This window comes from Pelobates fuscus, chromosome 12 (assembly GCF_036172605.1).
Source record: "Pelobates fuscus isolate aPelFus1 chromosome 12, aPelFus1.pri, whole genome shotgun sequence".
Lineage (NCBI taxonomy): Eukaryota > Metazoa > Chordata > Amphibia > Anura > Pelobatidae > Pelobates > Pelobates fuscus.
Genome location: NC_086328.1, coordinates 113,971,581 through 113,990,662, shown reverse-complemented (window position 1 = coordinate 113,990,662; position 19,082 = coordinate 113,971,581). Strand labels below are relative to the sequence as shown.

General features: G+C 43.9%; 1 protein-coding gene across 2 annotated transcripts in view; it reads right to left on the bottom strand.

Moving 5' to 3' along the window:
- Positions 1–10,794, bottom strand: part of SYT13 (synaptotagmin 13) — a 40,902-nt gene extending 30,108 nt beyond the window's left edge. The window contains exons 1-2 of one of the 2 annotated variants that reach the window (XM_063437823.1): positions 10,680–10,794; positions 10,269–10,568 (exon numbers count right to left, since the gene is read on the bottom strand). In XM_063437823.1, coding sequence (XP_063293893.1) covers positions 10,269–10,442 — 174 coding nt within the window. In that variant the 5' untranslated portion in view covers positions 10,443–10,568; positions 10,680–10,794. Of the gene's footprint in view, positions 1–10,268 lie in introns of both variants that reach the window. The other variant, XM_063437822.1, reaches the window with a different exon arrangement.
- Between the last annotated feature and the right edge of the window lie 8,288 nt (positions 10,795–19,082).

Here is a 19,082-nt window from a genome sequence, read left to right as displayed (position 1 = left end):
CACCCCCCCTCCCCCTCGATCCACCACAGGTTGTTGATCAGTCTAGACCTGTGGTCAAAGACTGCTAGCATTTCTATGATAATTTCTCTTATTCCGGCTCATATGCCATCTTGGTACAGAGATGCAGGTTGGCATTCTTTTGTAGGTATGGGCAGTGGTGTATCCTGGTTTTGTGCTGTCCTAGGCGCCGCCCGACTGTTAGCCGCAAGGCTATCAAGACATTTGCCTTGGGCATTTGGGGGTGGCTTTTTTTTCCGCCCCCTGGAAAATGCCGCCCAAGGCAAATGCCTTGTTTGCCTCGCGGCTAATACGCCCCTGGGTATGGGTGATGGTATGGGAGTTCCTTTCTTTGACTATCCGGCAGATATCTGTGTGTTAGCAATGGATTGGCTATCCGGCAGGAAGCTGTGTGTTAGCAATAGTCTGGCTATCCGGCAGGAAGTTGTGTGTTAGCAATGGTTTGGCTATTCGACAGGTAACTGTGTGTTAGCAATGGTTTGGCTATTCGACAGGTAGCTGTGTGTTAGCAATAGTTTGGCTATTCGACAGGTAGCTCTGTGTTAGCAATTGTTTGACTATCCGGCAGGAAGCTGTGTGTTAGCAATAGTTTGGCTATCCGGTAGGTAGCTGTGTGTTAGCAATGGTTTGGCTATCCGGCAGGTAGCTGTGTGTTAGCAATTGTTTGACTATCCGGCAGATATCTGTGTGTTAGCAATGGTTTGGCTATCCGGCAGGTAGCTGTGTTGTAGCAATAGTTTGGCTATCGGCAGGAAGCTGTGTGTTAGCAATGGTTTGGCTATCCGTCAGGTAGCTGTGTGTTAGCAATGGTTGGCTATCCGGCAGCTAGTTGTGTGTTAGCAATGGTTTGGCTATCCGGCAGCTAGCTGTGTGTAAGCAATAGTTTGGCTATCCGGCAGGTAGTTGTGTGTTAACAATGGTTTGGCTGTCCGGCAGGTAGCTGTGTGTTAGCAATGGTTTGGCTATCCGGCAGGTAGCTGTGTGTTAGCAATGGTTTGGCTATCCGGCAGGTAGCTGTGTTGTAGCAATAGTTTGGCTATCGGCAGGTAGCTGTGTGTTAGCAATAGTTTGGCTATCCGGCAGGTAGCTGTGTGTTAGCAATGGTTTGGCTATCCGGCAAATATCTGTGTGTTAGCAATGGTTTGGCTATCCGGCAGGAAGCTGTGTGTTAGCAATAGTTTGTCTATCCGGCAGGAAGCTGTGTGTTAGCAATAGTTTGGCTATCCGGCAGGTAGCTGTGTGTTAGCAATGGTTTGGCTATCCGTCAGGTAGCTGTGTGTTAGCAATGGTTGGCTATCCGGCAGCTAGTTGTGTGTTAGCAATGGTTTGGCTATCCGGCAGGTAGCTGTGTGTTAGCAATAGTTTGGCTATCCGGCAGGTAGCTGTGTGTTAGCAATGGTTTGGCTATCCGTCAGGTAGCTGTGTGTTAGCAATGGTTGGCTATCCGGCAGCTAGTTGTGTGTTAGCAATGGTTTGGCTATCCGGCAGGTAGTTGTGTGTTAACAATGGTTTGGCTGTCCGGCAGGTAGCTGTGTGTTAGCAATGGTTTGGCTATCCGGCAGGAAGCTGTGTGTTAGCAATAGTTTGTCTATCCGGCAGGAAGCTGTGTGTTAGCAATAGTTTGTCTATCCGGCAGGAAGCTGTGTGTTAGCAATAGTTTGTCTATCCAGCAGGTAGCTGTGTGTTAGCAATAGTTTGTCTATCCGGCAGGAAGCTGTGTGTTAGCAATGGTTTGGCTATCCGGCAGGTAGCTGTGTGTTAGCAATGGTTTGGCTATCCGGCAGGTAGCTGTGTGTTAGCAATGGTTTGGCTATCCGGCAGGTAGCTGTGTTGTAGCAATAGTTTGGCTATCGGCAGGTAGCTGTGTGTTAGCAATAGTTTGGCTATCCGGCAGGTAGCTGTGTGTTAGCAATAGTTTGGCTATCTGGCAGATATGCAGGTAACTGTGTGTTAGCAATGATTTGGCTAGCCAGAAGATATCTGTTTGTTAGCAATGATTTGACTATCCGGCAGATATCTATGTGTTAGCAATGATTTGGCTATCCGGCAGGAAGCTGTGTGTTAGCAATGGTTTGGTTAACCGACAGGAAGCTGTGTGTTAGCAATGATTTGGCTATCCGGTAGGAAGCTGTGTGTTAGCAATGGTTTGGTTATCCGGCAGGTAGCTGTGTGTTAGCAATGGTTTGGCTGTCTGGCAGGAAGCTGTGTGTAAGCAATGGTTTGGCAACTTAAGCTCGGGGGGAGAAAGGACATGCCGAGCTCCATACCCACCAGAATGTGTAGCAGTTATAGTACTTGGAGTGTTCCTTTAATAGCAATACTACAATGAATTTCCCTCCCCCTAACCCAAAAATGAAGGTTTTATTTTAAAGGGACACTCCAGGCACCCAGACCACTTCTGCTCATTGGAGTGGTCTGGGTGCCAACTCCCACTACCCTTAACCCTGCAAGTGTAATTATTGCAGTTTTTCATAAACTGCAATAATTACATTGCAGGGTTAACTCCACCTCTAGTGGCTGTCTACTAGACAGCCACTAGAGGTCACTTCCTGGGTTCTAGCACAGGAAACCTGTGCTAGAGCGTCGCTGGACGTCCTCACGCTGTGTGAGGACGTCCAGCGTCGCTCAAAACCCCATAGGAAAGCATTGAAATGATTTTTCAATGCTTTCCTATGGGGGGACGTAATGCGCATGCGCGGCATTTCCGCGCATGCGCATTAGGTCTCCTCGGCCGGTGGGCGAGATCAGTCTCGCCCACCGGCCGACGCAATCACTGGGAGGAGCGTCGCGGAGGCGGAGACAGCGGCGAGGGACATCGCCGCTGTCCCAGGTGAGTCACTGAAGGGGTTTTCACCCCTTCATTAACCGGGGATTGGTGGGTGGGAGGGAGAGGGACCCTCCAGTGCCAGAAAAACGGATCGTTTTTCTGGCACTGGAGTTTCCCTTTAAGTCTGAATTTATCTCTGATAAAAACTGCCATGTTCTAAGTTTCCTCATTCTTGCAGATTTAAAAATCAAATTGACCTACATTCGATTACCTAGTCTTAGAGCTTGACACTAGAAAGGCAAGAGGTGAATTTCGTAAAAACATTATTTATAGCATCAAGGATAAATCCTTTTCCCCCCTGTTATTTGTGCTGGGAAATAACTCATGAATTACATTACAGCCCGGGCCCACTGTACATGATCATGTAATAGCAATTGTGACGGACCGCTGGCACTCTGACTGAGTACCACCGCCAATCGATGCTCCTAGCGCTTGCCGAGGACTCTGAGCACTCCAACCGACACCATCAGCACTGTGGACCCCACTTCCAGCGATGCAGCTGCACCGGGGTCTTGCCGTCTCTCACCCACCCTGGATCCACAACCAGGATCCAGCTTCCAGTGGGTGAACCTCTCCTAAATCCAGAGAGCATAGCAGGAACAAATCAAGCTCTTACAAGAGCTTACTCTAGGGAGTAAGTGATTATAGCAATCCCCAGAGTGTAGGTATCCCTTCCCCCAAGCATGAGCCAAGGCTTCAAGAAAGGTGCAAGTAGGTCTGGTTTATTGAGGGCTACCTGCCTGGTATTTATGCAAGTGTCCACCAGGTGGACACTCCCCAAGGGGACCTGATGGAACAATGGGACACATATTGGATATTAGCCAATCACAGACAATACAAACAAAACACTCCCACAGTGACATTACAATCCCTCCTCTCTATCCTGGAGATAATTGGGAAGTAATCAAATTATCTCCCAGGACAGAGGCATTAACCACATGGTTGTAAAAATACATAAAATTACACAATGTTACAATTACTACATAAAACATATAACATGCAACATGCCCCCAGATAGCTTAGATTTGAGCGCACATTATTACCAAATGGCGCTCAGATCACCTACATACAGTTCAATCGCCATGGAGCCAAAGTCTTTTCCATAGTCTTTTGTTACACGAATAGGCTCCATGGCATAGCTATCTGGGGTAGCACTACTCACATACTGAAAGTCCCGAACGCCCCGGCAGAAATACACAAATAAACCTTATTGCAGTGTAAAATACAGCTATCAGCACAGGGGCCATAGTCGGAAGGCAGGAGGTTAGCCAGTAGTCCCCTCCAGGCACAAGTGGCGAAGGGCACTTCGTCACAGCAATAATACAGTTTATAAGAGAAATAGTATGGGAGTTAGCATTCTACAGTAGAAAGATGACAATTTTATAACTCCCAGACACACTGGCTGTGACCAAAGACTATTGCTTGTGGGTTCAACAGTGCTATAGAAGGCTAAGCGAGCATTTTTATTGGACATGTCACTTCCTGGTTTGTGAGAACTTACTGCAGATCCTGCAAAGAATTTGCAGAAAATGCAGTAAATTTAAACATGAATACCTGTTTTTCATGTTTAATTATTTTACTGTATTGTGTGAATACAAAGCAATAAAAGAATGCATCAACTCAGCATAGAGTGTCGGTTTCGGCTGCTGCAGTACCAAAAAGGCTATAACATTATTTGGGGAGTGATTTCAAGACATGATGCATTTTTGGGTTTTACTGGTCAATAAATGGGGTATCTTTATATTCAATCAGTACCCGAGCAACATCTTTAAATCTAATCTGAACTGTTCTTTAATATGACACAAGCACATATTTTGGACCTTTAAATTAACACACAGTGAAATTCTCCTACTTTTAACCCTTCATACACCTCTTACATGAGCTCTACTCTCACTAACAAACTGGCTCTAATTTCTGTCCTCATCCCAAGGAAAGACCCCTATGTTACTATAATTCACTAATCCCAAGGAAAGACCCCTATAATGTTACTATAATTAACTAATCCCAAGGAAAGACCCCTATAATGTTACTATAATTAACTAATCCCAAGGAAAGACCCCTATAATGTTACTATAATTAACTAATCCCAAGTAAAGACCCCTATAATGTTACTATAATTAACTGATCCCAAGTAAAGACCCCTATAATGTTACTATAATTAACTAATCCCAAGGAAAGACCCCTATAATGTTACTATAATTAACTAATCCCAAGTAAAGACCCCTATAATGTTACTATAATTAACTGATCCCAAGTAAAGACCCCTATAATGTTACTATAATTAACTAATCCCAAGGAAAGACCCCTATAATGTTACTATAATAACTAATCCCAAGGAAAGACCCCTATAATGTTACTATAATTAATGAATCCAAAGGAAAGACCCCTATAATGTTACTATAATTAACTAATCCCAAGGAAAGACCCCTATAATGTTACTATAATTAACTGATCCCAAGGAAAGACCCCTATAATGTTACTATAATTAACTGATCCCAAGGAAAGACCCCTATAATGTTACTATAATTAACTAATCCCAAGGAAAGACCCCTATAATGTTACTATAATAACTAATCCCAAGGAAAGACCCCTATAATGTTACTATAATTAACTAATCCCAAGGAAAGACCCCTATAATGTTACTATAATTAACTGATCCCAAGGAAAGACCCCTATAATGTTACTATAATTAACTAATCCCAAGGAAAGACCCCTATAATGTTACTATAATTAACTGATCCCAAGTAAAGACCCCTATAATGTTACTATAATTAACTAATCCCAAGGAAAGACCCCTATAATGTTACTATAATTAACTGATCCCAAGGAAAGACCCCTATAATGTTACTATAATTAACTGATCCCAAGGAAAGACCCCTATAATGTTACTATAATTAACTAATCCCAAGGAAAGACCCCTATAATGTTACTATAATAACTAATCCCAAGGAAAGACCCCTATAATGTTACTATAATTAACTAATCCCAAGGAAAGACCCCTATAATGTTACTATAATTAACTGATCCCAAGGAAAGACCCCTATAATGTTACTATAATTAACTAAACCCAAGGAAAGACCCCTATAATGTTACTATAATTAACTAATCCCAAGTAAAGACCCCTATAATGTTACTATAATTAACTGATCCCAAGGAAAGACCCCTATAATGTTACTATAATTAACTGATCCCAAGGAAAGACCCCTATAATGTTACTATAATTAACTAATCCCAAGTAAAGACCCCTATAATGTTACTATAATTAACTGATCCCAAGGAAAGACCCCTATAATGTTACTATAATTAACTAATCCAAAGTAAAGACCCCTATAATGTTACTATAATTAACTAATCCCAAGGAAAGACCCCTATAATGTTACTATAATTAACTAATCCCAAGGAAAGACCCCTATAATGTTACTATAATTAACTGATCCCAAGGAAAGACCCCTATAATGTTACTATAATTAACTAATCCCAAGGAAAGACCCCTATAATGTTACTATAATTAACTAATCCCAAGGAAAGACCCCTATAATGTTACTATAATTAACTAATCCCAAGGAAAGACCCCTATAATGTTACTATAATTAACTGATCCCAAGGAAAGACCCCTATAATGTTACTATAATTAACTAATCCCAAGGAAAGACCCCTATAATGTTACTATAATTAACTGATCCCAAGTAAAGACCCCTATAATGTTACTATAATTAACTAATCCCAAGGAAAGACCCCTATAATGTTACTATAATTAACTAATCCCAAGTAAAGACCCCTATAATGTTACTATAATTAACTAATCCCAAGTAAAGACCCATATAATGTTACTATAATCAACTAATCCCAAGGAAAGACCCCTATAATGTTACTATAATTAACTAATCCCAAGTAAAGACCCCTATAATGTTACTATAATTAACTGATCCCAAGTAAAGACCCATATAATGTTACTATAATCAACTAATCCCAAGTAAAGACCCCTATAATGTTACTATAATTAAATAATCCCAAGTAAAGACCCCTATAATGTTACTATAATTAACTAATCCCAAGGAAAGACCCCTATAATGTTACTATAATTAACTAATCCCAAGGAAAGACCCCTATAATGTTACTATAATTAACTAATCCCAAGGAAAGACCCCTATAATGTTACTATAATTAACTAATCCAAAGTAAAGACCCCTATAATGTTACTATAATTAACTGATCCCAAGTAAAGACCCCTATAATGTTACTATAATTAACTAATCCCAAGTAAAGACCCCTATAATGTTACTATAATTAACTGATCCCAAGTAAAGACCCATATAATGTTACTATAATTAACTAATCCCAAGGAAAGACCCCTATAATGTTACTATAATTAACTAATCCCAAGTAAAGACCCCTATAATGTTACTATAATTAACTGATCCCAAGGAAAGACCCCTATAATGTTACTATAATTAACTGATCCCAAGGAAAGACCCCTATAATGTTACTATAATTAACTGATCCCAAGGAAAGACCCCTATAATGTTACTATAATTAACTGATCCCAAGGAAAGACCCCTATAATGTTACTATAATTAACTAATCCCAAGGAAAGACCCCTATAATGTTACTATAATTAACTGATCCCAAGGAAAGACCCCTATAATGTTACTATAATTAATGAATCCAAAGGAAAGACCCCTATAATGTTACTATAATTAACTGATCCCAAGGAAAGACCCCTATAATGTTACTATAATCAACTAATCCCAAGGAAAGACCCCTATAATGTTACTATAATTAACTAATCCCAAGGAAAGACCCTTATAATGTTACTATAATTAACTAATCCCAAGGAAAGACCCCTATAATGTTACTATAATTAACTGATCCCAAGTAAAGACCCCTATAATGTTACTATAATTAACTGATCCCAAGGAAAGACCCCTGTGATGTTACTATAAATTACTAATCCCAAGTAAAGACCCCTATAATGTTACTATAATTAACTGATCCCAAGTAAAAACCCCTATAATGTTACTATAATTAACTAATCCCAAAGAAAGACCCCTATAATGTTACTATAATTAACTAATCCCAAGGAAAGACCCCTATAATGTTACTATAATTAACTAATCCCAAGTAAAGACCCCTATAATGTTACTATAATTAACTGATCCCAAGTAAAGACCCCTATAATGTTACTATAATTAACTAATCCCAAAGAAAGACCCCTATAATGTTACTATAATTAACTAATCCCAAGGAAAGAGCCATATAATGTTACTATAATTAGCTAGTTCATTAGCTAATCCCTATAATGTTACTAGCTGATCCTAATTCCCAAGATTACATACAAAATGTACTAGAATTACCTAGTAAAGCCACCATTAAAAACCTTACTACCACCAGTTCCTCCCCATTCAAGACTCATTTGAATTTCTGTTATCATTAGCTATTATATCCTGATAGAGCCCTCAGAATGTATGCTAATATATGCTACAACTACTCAAAATGTTCCCATAATAAGTGTGCTAGTATTAGTTAGTCAAAGGTAAATATATGGACCCTGCTCTGTCAGTAGCTAGTTTTCTGGAAATACACGATAGAATCTATAACAGCATGAGTTGAATTAACTAGTCCCCAGTAGAGACGTATACAATATTCATTTGAATTAACTAGTGCCCAGTAGAGACCTATACAATATTAATTTGAATTAACTAGTCCCCTGTAGAGACCTATACAATGTTAATCTGAATAACTAGTCCCCAGTAGAGACCTATACAATGTTAACTTGAATTAACTAGTCCCTAGACCTATACAATGTAAACATGAATTAACTAGTCCCCAGTAGAGACCTATACAATGTTAACTTGAATTAACTAGTCCCCAGTAGAGACCTATACAATGTTAACTTGAATTAACTAGTACCCAGTAGAGACCTATACAATGTTAACATGAATTAACTAGTCCCCAGTAGAGACCTATACAATATTAATTTGAATTAACTAGTCCCCAGTAGAGACCTATACAATGTTAACTTGAATTAACTAGTCCCCTGTAGAGACCTATACAATGTTAATCTGAATAACTAGTCCCCAGTAGAGACCTATACAATGTTAACTTGAATTAACTAGTCCCTAGACCTATACAATGTAAACATGAATTAACTAGTCCCCAGTAGAGACCTATACAATGTTAACTTGAATTAACTAGTCCCCTGTAGAGACCTATACAATATTAATTTGAATTAACTAGTCCCCAGTAGAGACCTATACAATGTTAACTTGAATTAACTAGTCCCCTGTAGAGACCTATACAATGTTAATCTGAATAACTAGTTCCCAGTAGAGACCTATACAATGTTAACTTGAATTAACTAGTCCCTAGACCTATACAATGTTAACATGAATTAACTAGTCCCCAGTAGAGACCTATACAATGTTAACTTGAATTAACTAGTCCCCAGTAGAGACCTATACAATGTTAACTTGAATTAACTAGTCCCCTGTAGAGACCTATACAATGTTAATCTGAATAACTAGTCCCCAGTAGAGACCTATACAATGTTAACTTGAATTAACTAGTCCCTAGACCTATACAATGTTAACATGAATTAACTAGTCCCCAGTAGAGACCTATACAATGTTAACTTGAATTAACTAGTCCCCAGTAGAGACCTATACAATGTTAACTTGAATTAACTAGTCCCCTGTAGAGACCTATACAATGTTAATCTGAATAACTAGTCCCCAGTAGAGACCTATACAATGTTAACTTGAATTAACTAGTCCCTAGACCTATACAATGTAAACATGAATTAACTAGTCCCCAGTAGAGACCTATACAATGTTAACTTGAATTAACTAGTCCCCAGTAGAGACCTATACAATGTTAACTTGAATTAACTAGTACCCAGTAGAGACCTATACAATGTTAACATGAATTAACTAGTCCCCAGTAGAGACCTATACAATATTAATTTGAATTAACTAGTCCCCAGTAGAGACCTATACAATGTTAACTTGAATTAACTAGTCCCCTGTAGAGACCTATACAATGTTAATCTGAATAACTAGTCCCCAGTAGAGATCTATACAATGTTAACTTGAATTAACTAGTCCCTAGACCTATACAATGTTAACATGAATTAACTAGTCCCCAGTAGAGACCTATACAATGTTAACTTGAATTAACTAGTCCCCAGTAGAGACCTATATAATGTTAACTTGAATTAACTAGTCCCCAGTAGAGACCTATACAATGTTAACTTGAATTAACTAGTCCCCAGTAGAGACCTATACAGTGTTAACTTGGATTAACTAGTCCCCAGCAGAAACGGTTTGCTTGTTATAGCTAATAGCTACCCCTCCGTAAAACCCTCGTGCGATATGTTCTAGCAATGCCCCCCATACAGTAAACTTTTAGGGTGCAGGATACATACCGGTTGCCCCTGGTGTAGAACACTAGTCATTGTCACAGGGGTCCCACCCCCACTGTCTGGTGGCATCTTCTTCTTATATAAGCGCCCGCACACACACAGCATACAACAGAGGGCAAGCAGTCCTGCCACCGCCCCAAAGGTTGCCCCCAGGACCAGCACAGGGGGGGAGATCATCCTGGGAACTTTCTATCACAATGTATCAGGTCCACTTAACCCAGCTTCCCTGCAGTCCATCCCAGCCAGACTCTGTATCTGCTCCTGACAGCTTCTTCCATGGATTTGGGATACAAGCTCAGCTCTCTAGGGAAGGAGGTGGGTTTACATGAACACACGTCAGTTAATCACAATGAGCTGCTGAGAGAACAAACCCCCAGGCTGAGCTGAGATCCACAAATAATTCACAAAACTCACACACAATGTGTCACCTCTCAGCCAGACTGGTTCTACAGCCACAATGTGAGCAGTTTGGGAGAGAGTAATGGGTTTTCGGCAAATTCCAAGAATAATTAGCAATAGCATGCAGCCAAACCACTAGAACTTGATAGAAAACATTTTACTCGTTATCACTAAATTATCATTTAGCCAAGATATATACATACACATACACCATCTCTGTCCCTTTCTCTTAATCTCTCTCTCTCTCTATCTCTATCTCACACACACACACACACACACTACCTCTCTCTCTCTCTGTCTCACAAACACACACACACACTCTCTCTCTCTATCTCTATCTCACATACACACACACACACACACACACTCTCTCTCTCTCTCTGTCTCACACACACACACACACACTCTCTCTCTATCTCTCTCTCTCTATCTCACACACACACACACACACACACTCTCTCTCTCTCTTTCTCTCTCTCTCTGTCTCACACACACACACACTCTCTCTCTATCTCTCTCTCTCACACACACACACACACACTCTCTCTTTCTCTCTCTCTCTCTATCTCACACACACACACACTCTCTCTGTCTCACACACACACACTCTCTCTCTCTCTATCTATTTATCTATCTCTTTCTATCTCTCTCTCACACACACACACACACACACACACACACACACACTCACACTCTCTCTCTCTCTCTCTCTCTCACACACACACTCTCTCTCTCTCTCACTCTATCTTACACACAGACACACACACACACACACACTATCTTTCTCTCTCACACTTTCTCTCTCTCATATTTGTTCTTTGTCTCTCTCTCTCACACACACAAACACACTCTCTCTCATATTTTCTCTTTGTGACACACACACACATCCACACACTCTCTCTCTCTCTCATATTTTCTCTTTGTGGCGCACGCGCTCTCTCTCTCTCATGTTTTTTCTTTCTCTCTCATTTTAACTATTTCCTTGCTGGCCGCTGATACAAATAGTATTTTATTTTGTTTGTTGTTTCTCATGCACAGCACAGGTACTGAGAATTTACCAGCTGTGCCTCAGAATATACAGATTGAGAAGCAAATCTACATTAGTTTGGTGGTAATGTATTTAGCAGACACTTACAGGGCTATTTACTAAAGTGAGAATTCAGAATTAAAGGAACACTATAGCGTTAGGGATTCTAATATTGTGACTGGTTGTTTGTGGCTTTCGTTTACTGCTCACAGTATGCCCGGTGATTTCCCACGGTGCTGGTATAACTGGATGTCAGGCGCTCCTCTGAGTGTATGTTCAGTGTATGTGTTATACCGGATTGTGCCGGGAGGATATCACCTGATTGGTAAGACCAGTTATTGGTGGAAACACAAGGGAATGCCTGTACGAATACCACAGACACACTATAATATTATGTGCAGTAATTTGTTATAAAATTGGCCGACCCTTCTTTTTATCAGTATATACAACTTACAGGGTTATTCAATAAAGTGAGAATTCAAAGTGAATTCAAATAGAATTTACAATTTATGGCAGTGTAGCAGAAACTGGAAGCTTAGCTGGCTTAGAGGATTTTTCCAGTTTGGCTATTTAAACCTTAAATTTGAAATTCACTTTGTAATTGCATGATTTTGCTATTACATGACGAAAAGTCATGATTTTATTAAAGACACGGAGGCGAGTATTGCATATCCCTTTCTTTACTGTTGACAAATAGCAGCAAAGGAAACATACAGAATGAAAAAAGAATGAACATGTGATAACGTAGGCCCCTCCCCCTCAGGTCCCAGTATAACAGGCAGCACTTCCCTTCCATTTCCCTCTTTCTGCAGATGCGACCAAAGAACAATGTCCATAACTAGAGTAATGCGAGAATAAAGTCCCAAGGAATAACAGAAAAAACCGAGGAGGTATAACATCACAAACTGGGAAGTGTGGCCGTAGAATTCATAGGACCGATGGAGGACAGCAGGAGGAGACCAATAAACCGGACCCTTGCTAGACGTCTTGCCAGATTAAGCTGTGGAGACATAAAGGACAGGAGCCAACAGGTTAAAGTCGATACTTGTAACTAGTACAAGGTTACACCAGTGGGAACAAAGACCCTTGTATATACAATCCCACAAAACAATCAATGTTAACATATCCAGTAATATAGAAAACAACAATTATAAGGACGGCCCCACTTACCGTCCCAAACTATAACATAGGTGTATCGTGGTATGAGTAATATGGGTGGGGAGATATATACTTACCAGCGTGAGAGTAACAAAAAAGGGTGGGGCAATACTCGCCTCCGTGTCTTTAATAAAATCATGACTTTTCGTCATGTAATAGCAAAATCATGCAATTTTATAACAAGACACGGAGGCTCATATTGCAAGTTTAAAGCTGATCCATTATTACAGCGAATGTGTGTGGGGCCGGCCGAAAGTAGAATTCTCGGAAGGTAGATTCCCTAGACCAATCAGCTGTTCTCATAATGTCTTCCAGGCGGGCGCCCGCAGACATCATAGAAGAGGCCGAAGCCCCTCGTACTGAGTGGGCGCCGAACACTGTAGTGTCAATGCCCGCTTGGGTCAGCAGCCATTTCACCCAGCGTGATAAGGTAGTGCTGGAAACTGGGTGAAAAGGGGGGCGGAAAGATAAGAACAACTGACGGGAGGCAGTAGATCGGTGTGGTTCGGTGCGAGATTCGTATTCACGAAGGCAGGTCACTGGGCATAGCGAAGGAGAGGCAGGGAAACTAGGGTAGGATACCGCCTTGATGGAAGTCTTAGTGCGTCTGCTGATGTTAAAAGTTACCCCGTCCGGGGTGTATGACTTGGCATCGACATCCAGTGCACTGACATCCGAGACTCTCTTGCATGAGATGAGACAGAGTAGGCACACCAATTTGGCCGACAGCTGTTTGAGGGAGAGTCCTGCGTTAGCGGGCCAGGATGAGAGGAAAGTCAATACAACTGAAACATCCCAGGTCGTGGAGTAGCGGGGCCTGGGTGGCCTTGAAAATCTAGAGCCCTTGACGAGTCGGCACACTAGAGGGTGTTGTCCCGCGGGGCGGCCCTCGAAGCCTTGGTGAATCGCCGAGATAGCGGAACGGTAAAGGTTAATGGTCCTGTAAGCCTTACCGGCTTCGAAGAGAGACGTCAGGAACTGCAGGATCGTTGTTACAGGGGCCGAAACGGGATCCTCGTTCCGAGCCATGCACCAGCTAGCCCAAGCTCGCCAAGCTGACCCATATGCCCGTCTAGTGCCGGGAGCCCATGCTGCCGCCAATAAGAGTCTAGTTGCGTCCGAAACTCCTTGGATTTCCCAGGGTCCCCGGAGATTCGCCACGCCAGAAGTGGGAGAGAGCCCTCCAGCCGGAGGGGATGATAGCGACCCGTCGGGTCTTGTAGCAGGTCGTGGCGACCCGGCAGGAGTCGAGGGTAGTCCAACGTCATCTCGAGTATTTGGGGAAACCAAGACTGCGTCTCCCAGAATGGGGTGACCATGACTAGCTCCGCCCGGTGTTTGCGGGTCTGCAGGAGTGAGCGAGGGATCATGGAAAATGGGGGAAAGGCATAGAGGAGGCCTCCCTTCCACTCTTGTAGGAAGGCATCCACTGCCTCCGCCATTGGGTCCGGCCTCCAGCTGAAGAAGCGTGGGAGTTGAGTATTGAGCCGGGAGGCGAAAAGGTCTATGGTAAATGGCCCCCAAAGAGATGATATGTTGGAGAACACCTTCCTGGCTAATCTCCAGTCGCTGGTGTCTGAAAGATAACGTGAACCCCAGTCCGCTTGGACGTTGTGCAGGCCAGGTAAGTACTCTGCGTAGACCATCAGGTTCCGTTCCAGGCAGAATTCCCAAAAATCTTTCGCCAACCTGGCCAGGACCGCCGACTGTGTACCACCCAGGTGGTTGACATATCTCACCGCCGAAACATTGTCCATGCGGAGCCGAATACATGATAGGGCACGGTCCTTGGCGAAGCTGCGGATGGCGAAGGAGCCTGCCAGAAGCTCCAGGGCATTGATATGTAGCCGGGTTTCGGACTCCGACCACCGGCCCCCAGTTGAGATGCCCTCGCAGTGGGCTCCCCAACCGTGTAGACTCGCATCCGAGTCGATCGTGAATTCCGGCGTTAAGCCGAAGATGGCTTTGCCATTCCACGCAGACAGGTTGAGAATCCACCATCGCAACTCGTCTTTCGTCTCGTTGTCCAGGGAGACTAGGTCTGCGTAGGATGCCCCGGCTCTTAGGTGAGCGATTTTTAGGCGCTGTAGCGCTCGGTAGTGGAGTGGGCCTGGGAACACGGCCTGGATTGAAGAGGCCAGTAGGCCTATGAGGCGTGCCAATTGGCGTAAGGTGAGCTGGGGTCGGATAAGGGCCCTGCGCAATTCTTTGCGGATGGAACGAATCTTGGATATCGGGAGACTCAGCGTCGCTGCCCCCGAATCCACTTGGAAACCTAGGAATTCCAAGCGGGTGGCGGGGGTCAGGCATGACTTCTCCCAGTTGATTATGAAACCTAAGCGTGACAGGAGGTTTATGGCTAGTCGTAGGTGTGAGAGGAGGGTGGAGCGCTCCTGAGCCATGAGTAGAATATCGTCTAGGTAGACGATTAGTCGAACTCCTCGACTGCGTAGCCAGGCCATAACGGGCCGTAGAAGTTTTGTGAAACACCACGGGGCTGAGGATAGGCCAAAGGGCAGACAGGTGAATCGCCATATTTCGTGTCGCCAGTAAAAGCGTAGGAGGTCCCGAGAGGCCTCCGCTATTGGCACTGTCAGGTACGCGTCTTTTAGGTCTAGTTTCGCTAGCCAGTCTCCGTGGAGGAGGAGATCCCTTAGCAGGTGAATACCCTCCATCTTGAAATGGCGGTACCTGACTACGGCATTGAGGGGGCGCAAATTTATGACTGGCCTCGATTGGCCGCCTTTCTTTTCCACTAGGAAGATATTGCTTATTACGCCCGCAGGGCTGGGGGGTGCTAGTTCGATAGCCCCTTTGAACTGGAGGGATGAAAGTTCTTCGTCGATCCGACCGCGATCCTGGATGGAAAAGCGGATCGGTCGAGGAGGGGGAATGTGTGTAGGGCGGCAGGTGAGTTCTATATGGAAGCCCTGAATAGTGGCCAGTACCCAGGGATCTGAAGTGATTTGTGACCAGGCTGGGAAAAAATGTTGGAGTCTGCCCCCTATGTAACCCGGAGAAGAAATGTGTGGTAGAAGGCAACTCACCGTATGGTCGTCTGGAGTTTGGGTTACTCCGAAGGCCTCTGGATCGCCATTGACGTCCACGGGATGGAAAAAACATGGGGCGGGAGGTCTCCTGGTATTGGTGATACTGTTGAAAGGAGCCTCTTCCCGTGCCACGGGATATGGGGTAGTTGCGGCCGGACAGACGGCTCCTGCTTCTGCCGGCCCTGGTAGAGACCCGCCCCTGGAATACTCGCCTCATGGAGGCCTGGGCCTTGTCTAGAGCCGTGAATGCCCCCACATAACGCCCCAAGTCTTTGATGAAGGAGTCTCCGAAGAGGAGTCCTTGGGCGTCTTTGCCCGCCTCCGTAAGGGCGAGGTTGGCTAGTTTTGGCTCAATTTTGAACAATATGGCTTTGCGCCTTTCAATAGACAGGGAGGTATTTACGCTCCCAGCAATACAAATTGCTCTCTGGACCCAACCTCTAAGGTCTTCAGGGTCGACCATGCGGTTCTCCGCTCTGGCGTCTTCCGCCAAGTCAAATAATTTGGCCAAAGGCCCGAATATGTCCAGGTGCTTGTCCTGGCAGGACTTCAAAGCGGACTCTAGTCCTTTACGGGGGTTCCAGCCCAGTTTAGTGAGGAACTGGGTCATTTTTGGATCGACCTCTGGGGTGTCACACACCTTGTTAGGCACCAGAGGCCTAGGACACTCCGCCCTCAATTTGTTGCGGGCCGCCTTGCTTAAGGGTTTTCTGACCCAATTTTCCAGATATGTGGCAACGTGGTCGGCTGGGAGCCACTCCGCCGACCTCGGATGATGAAGGTCATCCGGGTCGAAGAGTGGGACCCCCGAAGGATCCACGAGGGATGGCCCCGCAGCCGCAGGGTTCCTGGTCCCCGTCTCGCCTCCGGGCATCTCTGCCTGAGCAGAGGAAAGGAGGTCGAGAGTGCCATCGGCGGAATCCGCATCAGAGTCGGAATCTGACTCGTTCATAGCCTCCTCATTTGACCCGATTTCTGAGTCGGTGCCGCTCTCAATCTGTGCTCTAGCACATTTCCAAAGCCGCGCCCGTTCTGCCTGGCGCGGAAAGGCTCTTTTGCGTGGATGGGACACGCTTTCTGGGGCGACCGAAGGTACGCCAGTCATGGTGTTTCTGGAGGCAGAGGAGTGTTTAGATTTACGGGCAGCCTTTTTGAAGTCCCCTTTAGATACCTCTCCCTGGGGTGTCGAGGTGCCCGAGAGTTGCTCGTCTGAAGGACGGGGCAAGAGGGCTTGTGAAATGGTGTGGGAGAGGGTGGAGGACATAGACCCCATAGCAGCCATAATGGCGTCTGTCACCGAGCGCTGTAGCGCCAGAAACTGTGGTCCATCGGGTTGGGTAGTCCCATCCGCCATAGACGGCGAAATATCTGAGGTGACAGGGGCCTCAGTTCTGATTACTGGGGAATCCGACTCCCCAGAGTGAGCGGACCCAGTAGATAGTCTGGGTTTAGGCATGATCAAGGACGTATGGGTTAGTCACCCAAACAATCTAAGCAAAGGAAAAAACGCTCTCACCAGGGCCCAGACCAGCGACACACTAAGAGGTAGGGACAGAATGACAGAAAATGGCCGCCGGGAATCTCGCGGGATTCGCGGCACCCGCAAGCTACGCGGAGGAATAATGAAACAAGAAGAAGTGCGCAGAGAGGCGCTCGAGCAGAAGAAACAGACAAGGTTACATAAGCAGGGGAGGTCTGGGCCCTGAGGCTAGTGTATAACGACACAATTATTAACCTTCGAAATAAAAGACTAAATAAATAAAATCCATTAAATTATCAATGAATAATATATAAGAGAAAATATGGCATGTACTTATCTTTGTGTCAGAGCAGCAAAGAAAGAGGGAAATGGAAGGGAAGTGCTGCCTGTTATACTGGGACCTGAGGGGGAGGGGCCTACGTTATCACATGTTCATTCTTTTTTCATTCTGTATGTTTCCTTTGCTGCTATTTGTCAACAGTAAAGAAAGGGATATGCAATATGAGCCTCCGTGTCTTGTTATAAAATTACATAGAATTCTGTTAGTGAATAGCACTGTTACTAAAATAGATCCTCTAGTGCCATCTAGTGGCTCAGATGAATAATGGAGCAGTTTAAACAGAAAGTTTTACAGCTAAAGAACTGTTACTTTCCAGAAATTGTAACATTACGTTGTTATTGATTAACAAAGTCATTGGTGATTTCCAACTGTTTTTTATTCAATGGTGTATTTTCCATAGGAATGATGTCTCCCAGAATTAGCAAACACACAAAGAAGAGTATAGCCCCCTCTCATAGTTCAAATCACATGATGCCACAATAACGGAGTGCTCGCTGTGTGAGAGGTTTATTGGGATATTCTTCTTTCCTAAGGCTAAGAGCAAACTTCTAATGTTTTTTTACAGATCGTATGCAGGTTATGAAACTTGTTATTGTTCTTTAAAGGAGAAAATGCAGTGTTTACGTTACAGCCTAGTGATAACTTCACTGGCCACTCCTCAGATGGCTGTTAGAGCTGCTTCCTGTGGCAGTGCTGCACAGTGAGCAGCACTACCATTCAGTGTCTCCACCCTCTGCATGCAGACACTGAGCTTTCCTCATAGAGAGGCATTGATTCAATTCATCTCTATTAGGAGATGATGATTGGCCAGGGCTGTGTTTGGCTTGTGCTGGCTCTGCCCCTGATCTGCCTCCTTGACAGTCTCAGCCAATCTTATGGGGAAGCATTGTGATAGGCTTTTGTTCAACACTTCTGATGATGTCAGCTAAGCAGGCAGATCAGGGGCAGAGCCAGCACCAGCAGACTGGAATAAAGGTAAGATTTTGCTAGATTTAGGGTACCAAGGGTTGGGCATGGGTTGGCTAGATGGTGGTTTTAACACTACAGAGTCAGAAATGCTGTTTGTGTTCCTGACCCTATAGTGTTCCTTTAAAGAATAACGTCGGATTTTGAGTGTAGGGTTAAGTGACCAGCCACTCGTTTCATTCTGGTGTGTGTGGAGAGAGGTGCATTGATTTTAATAGATTTTACAATGTGTCTATTTGCAGAGCAATATATCTGCAAACACAGAACATACCAATATAAATCACACAGTGCAGAAACAAACAAATGTAAATTTTATTGAGTTAAGTCACACAATTTAATTGTGGTCACAGACCCTCAGTAAAAATAGATGGAGGAGAGTACTTAATTATTCTCCTTA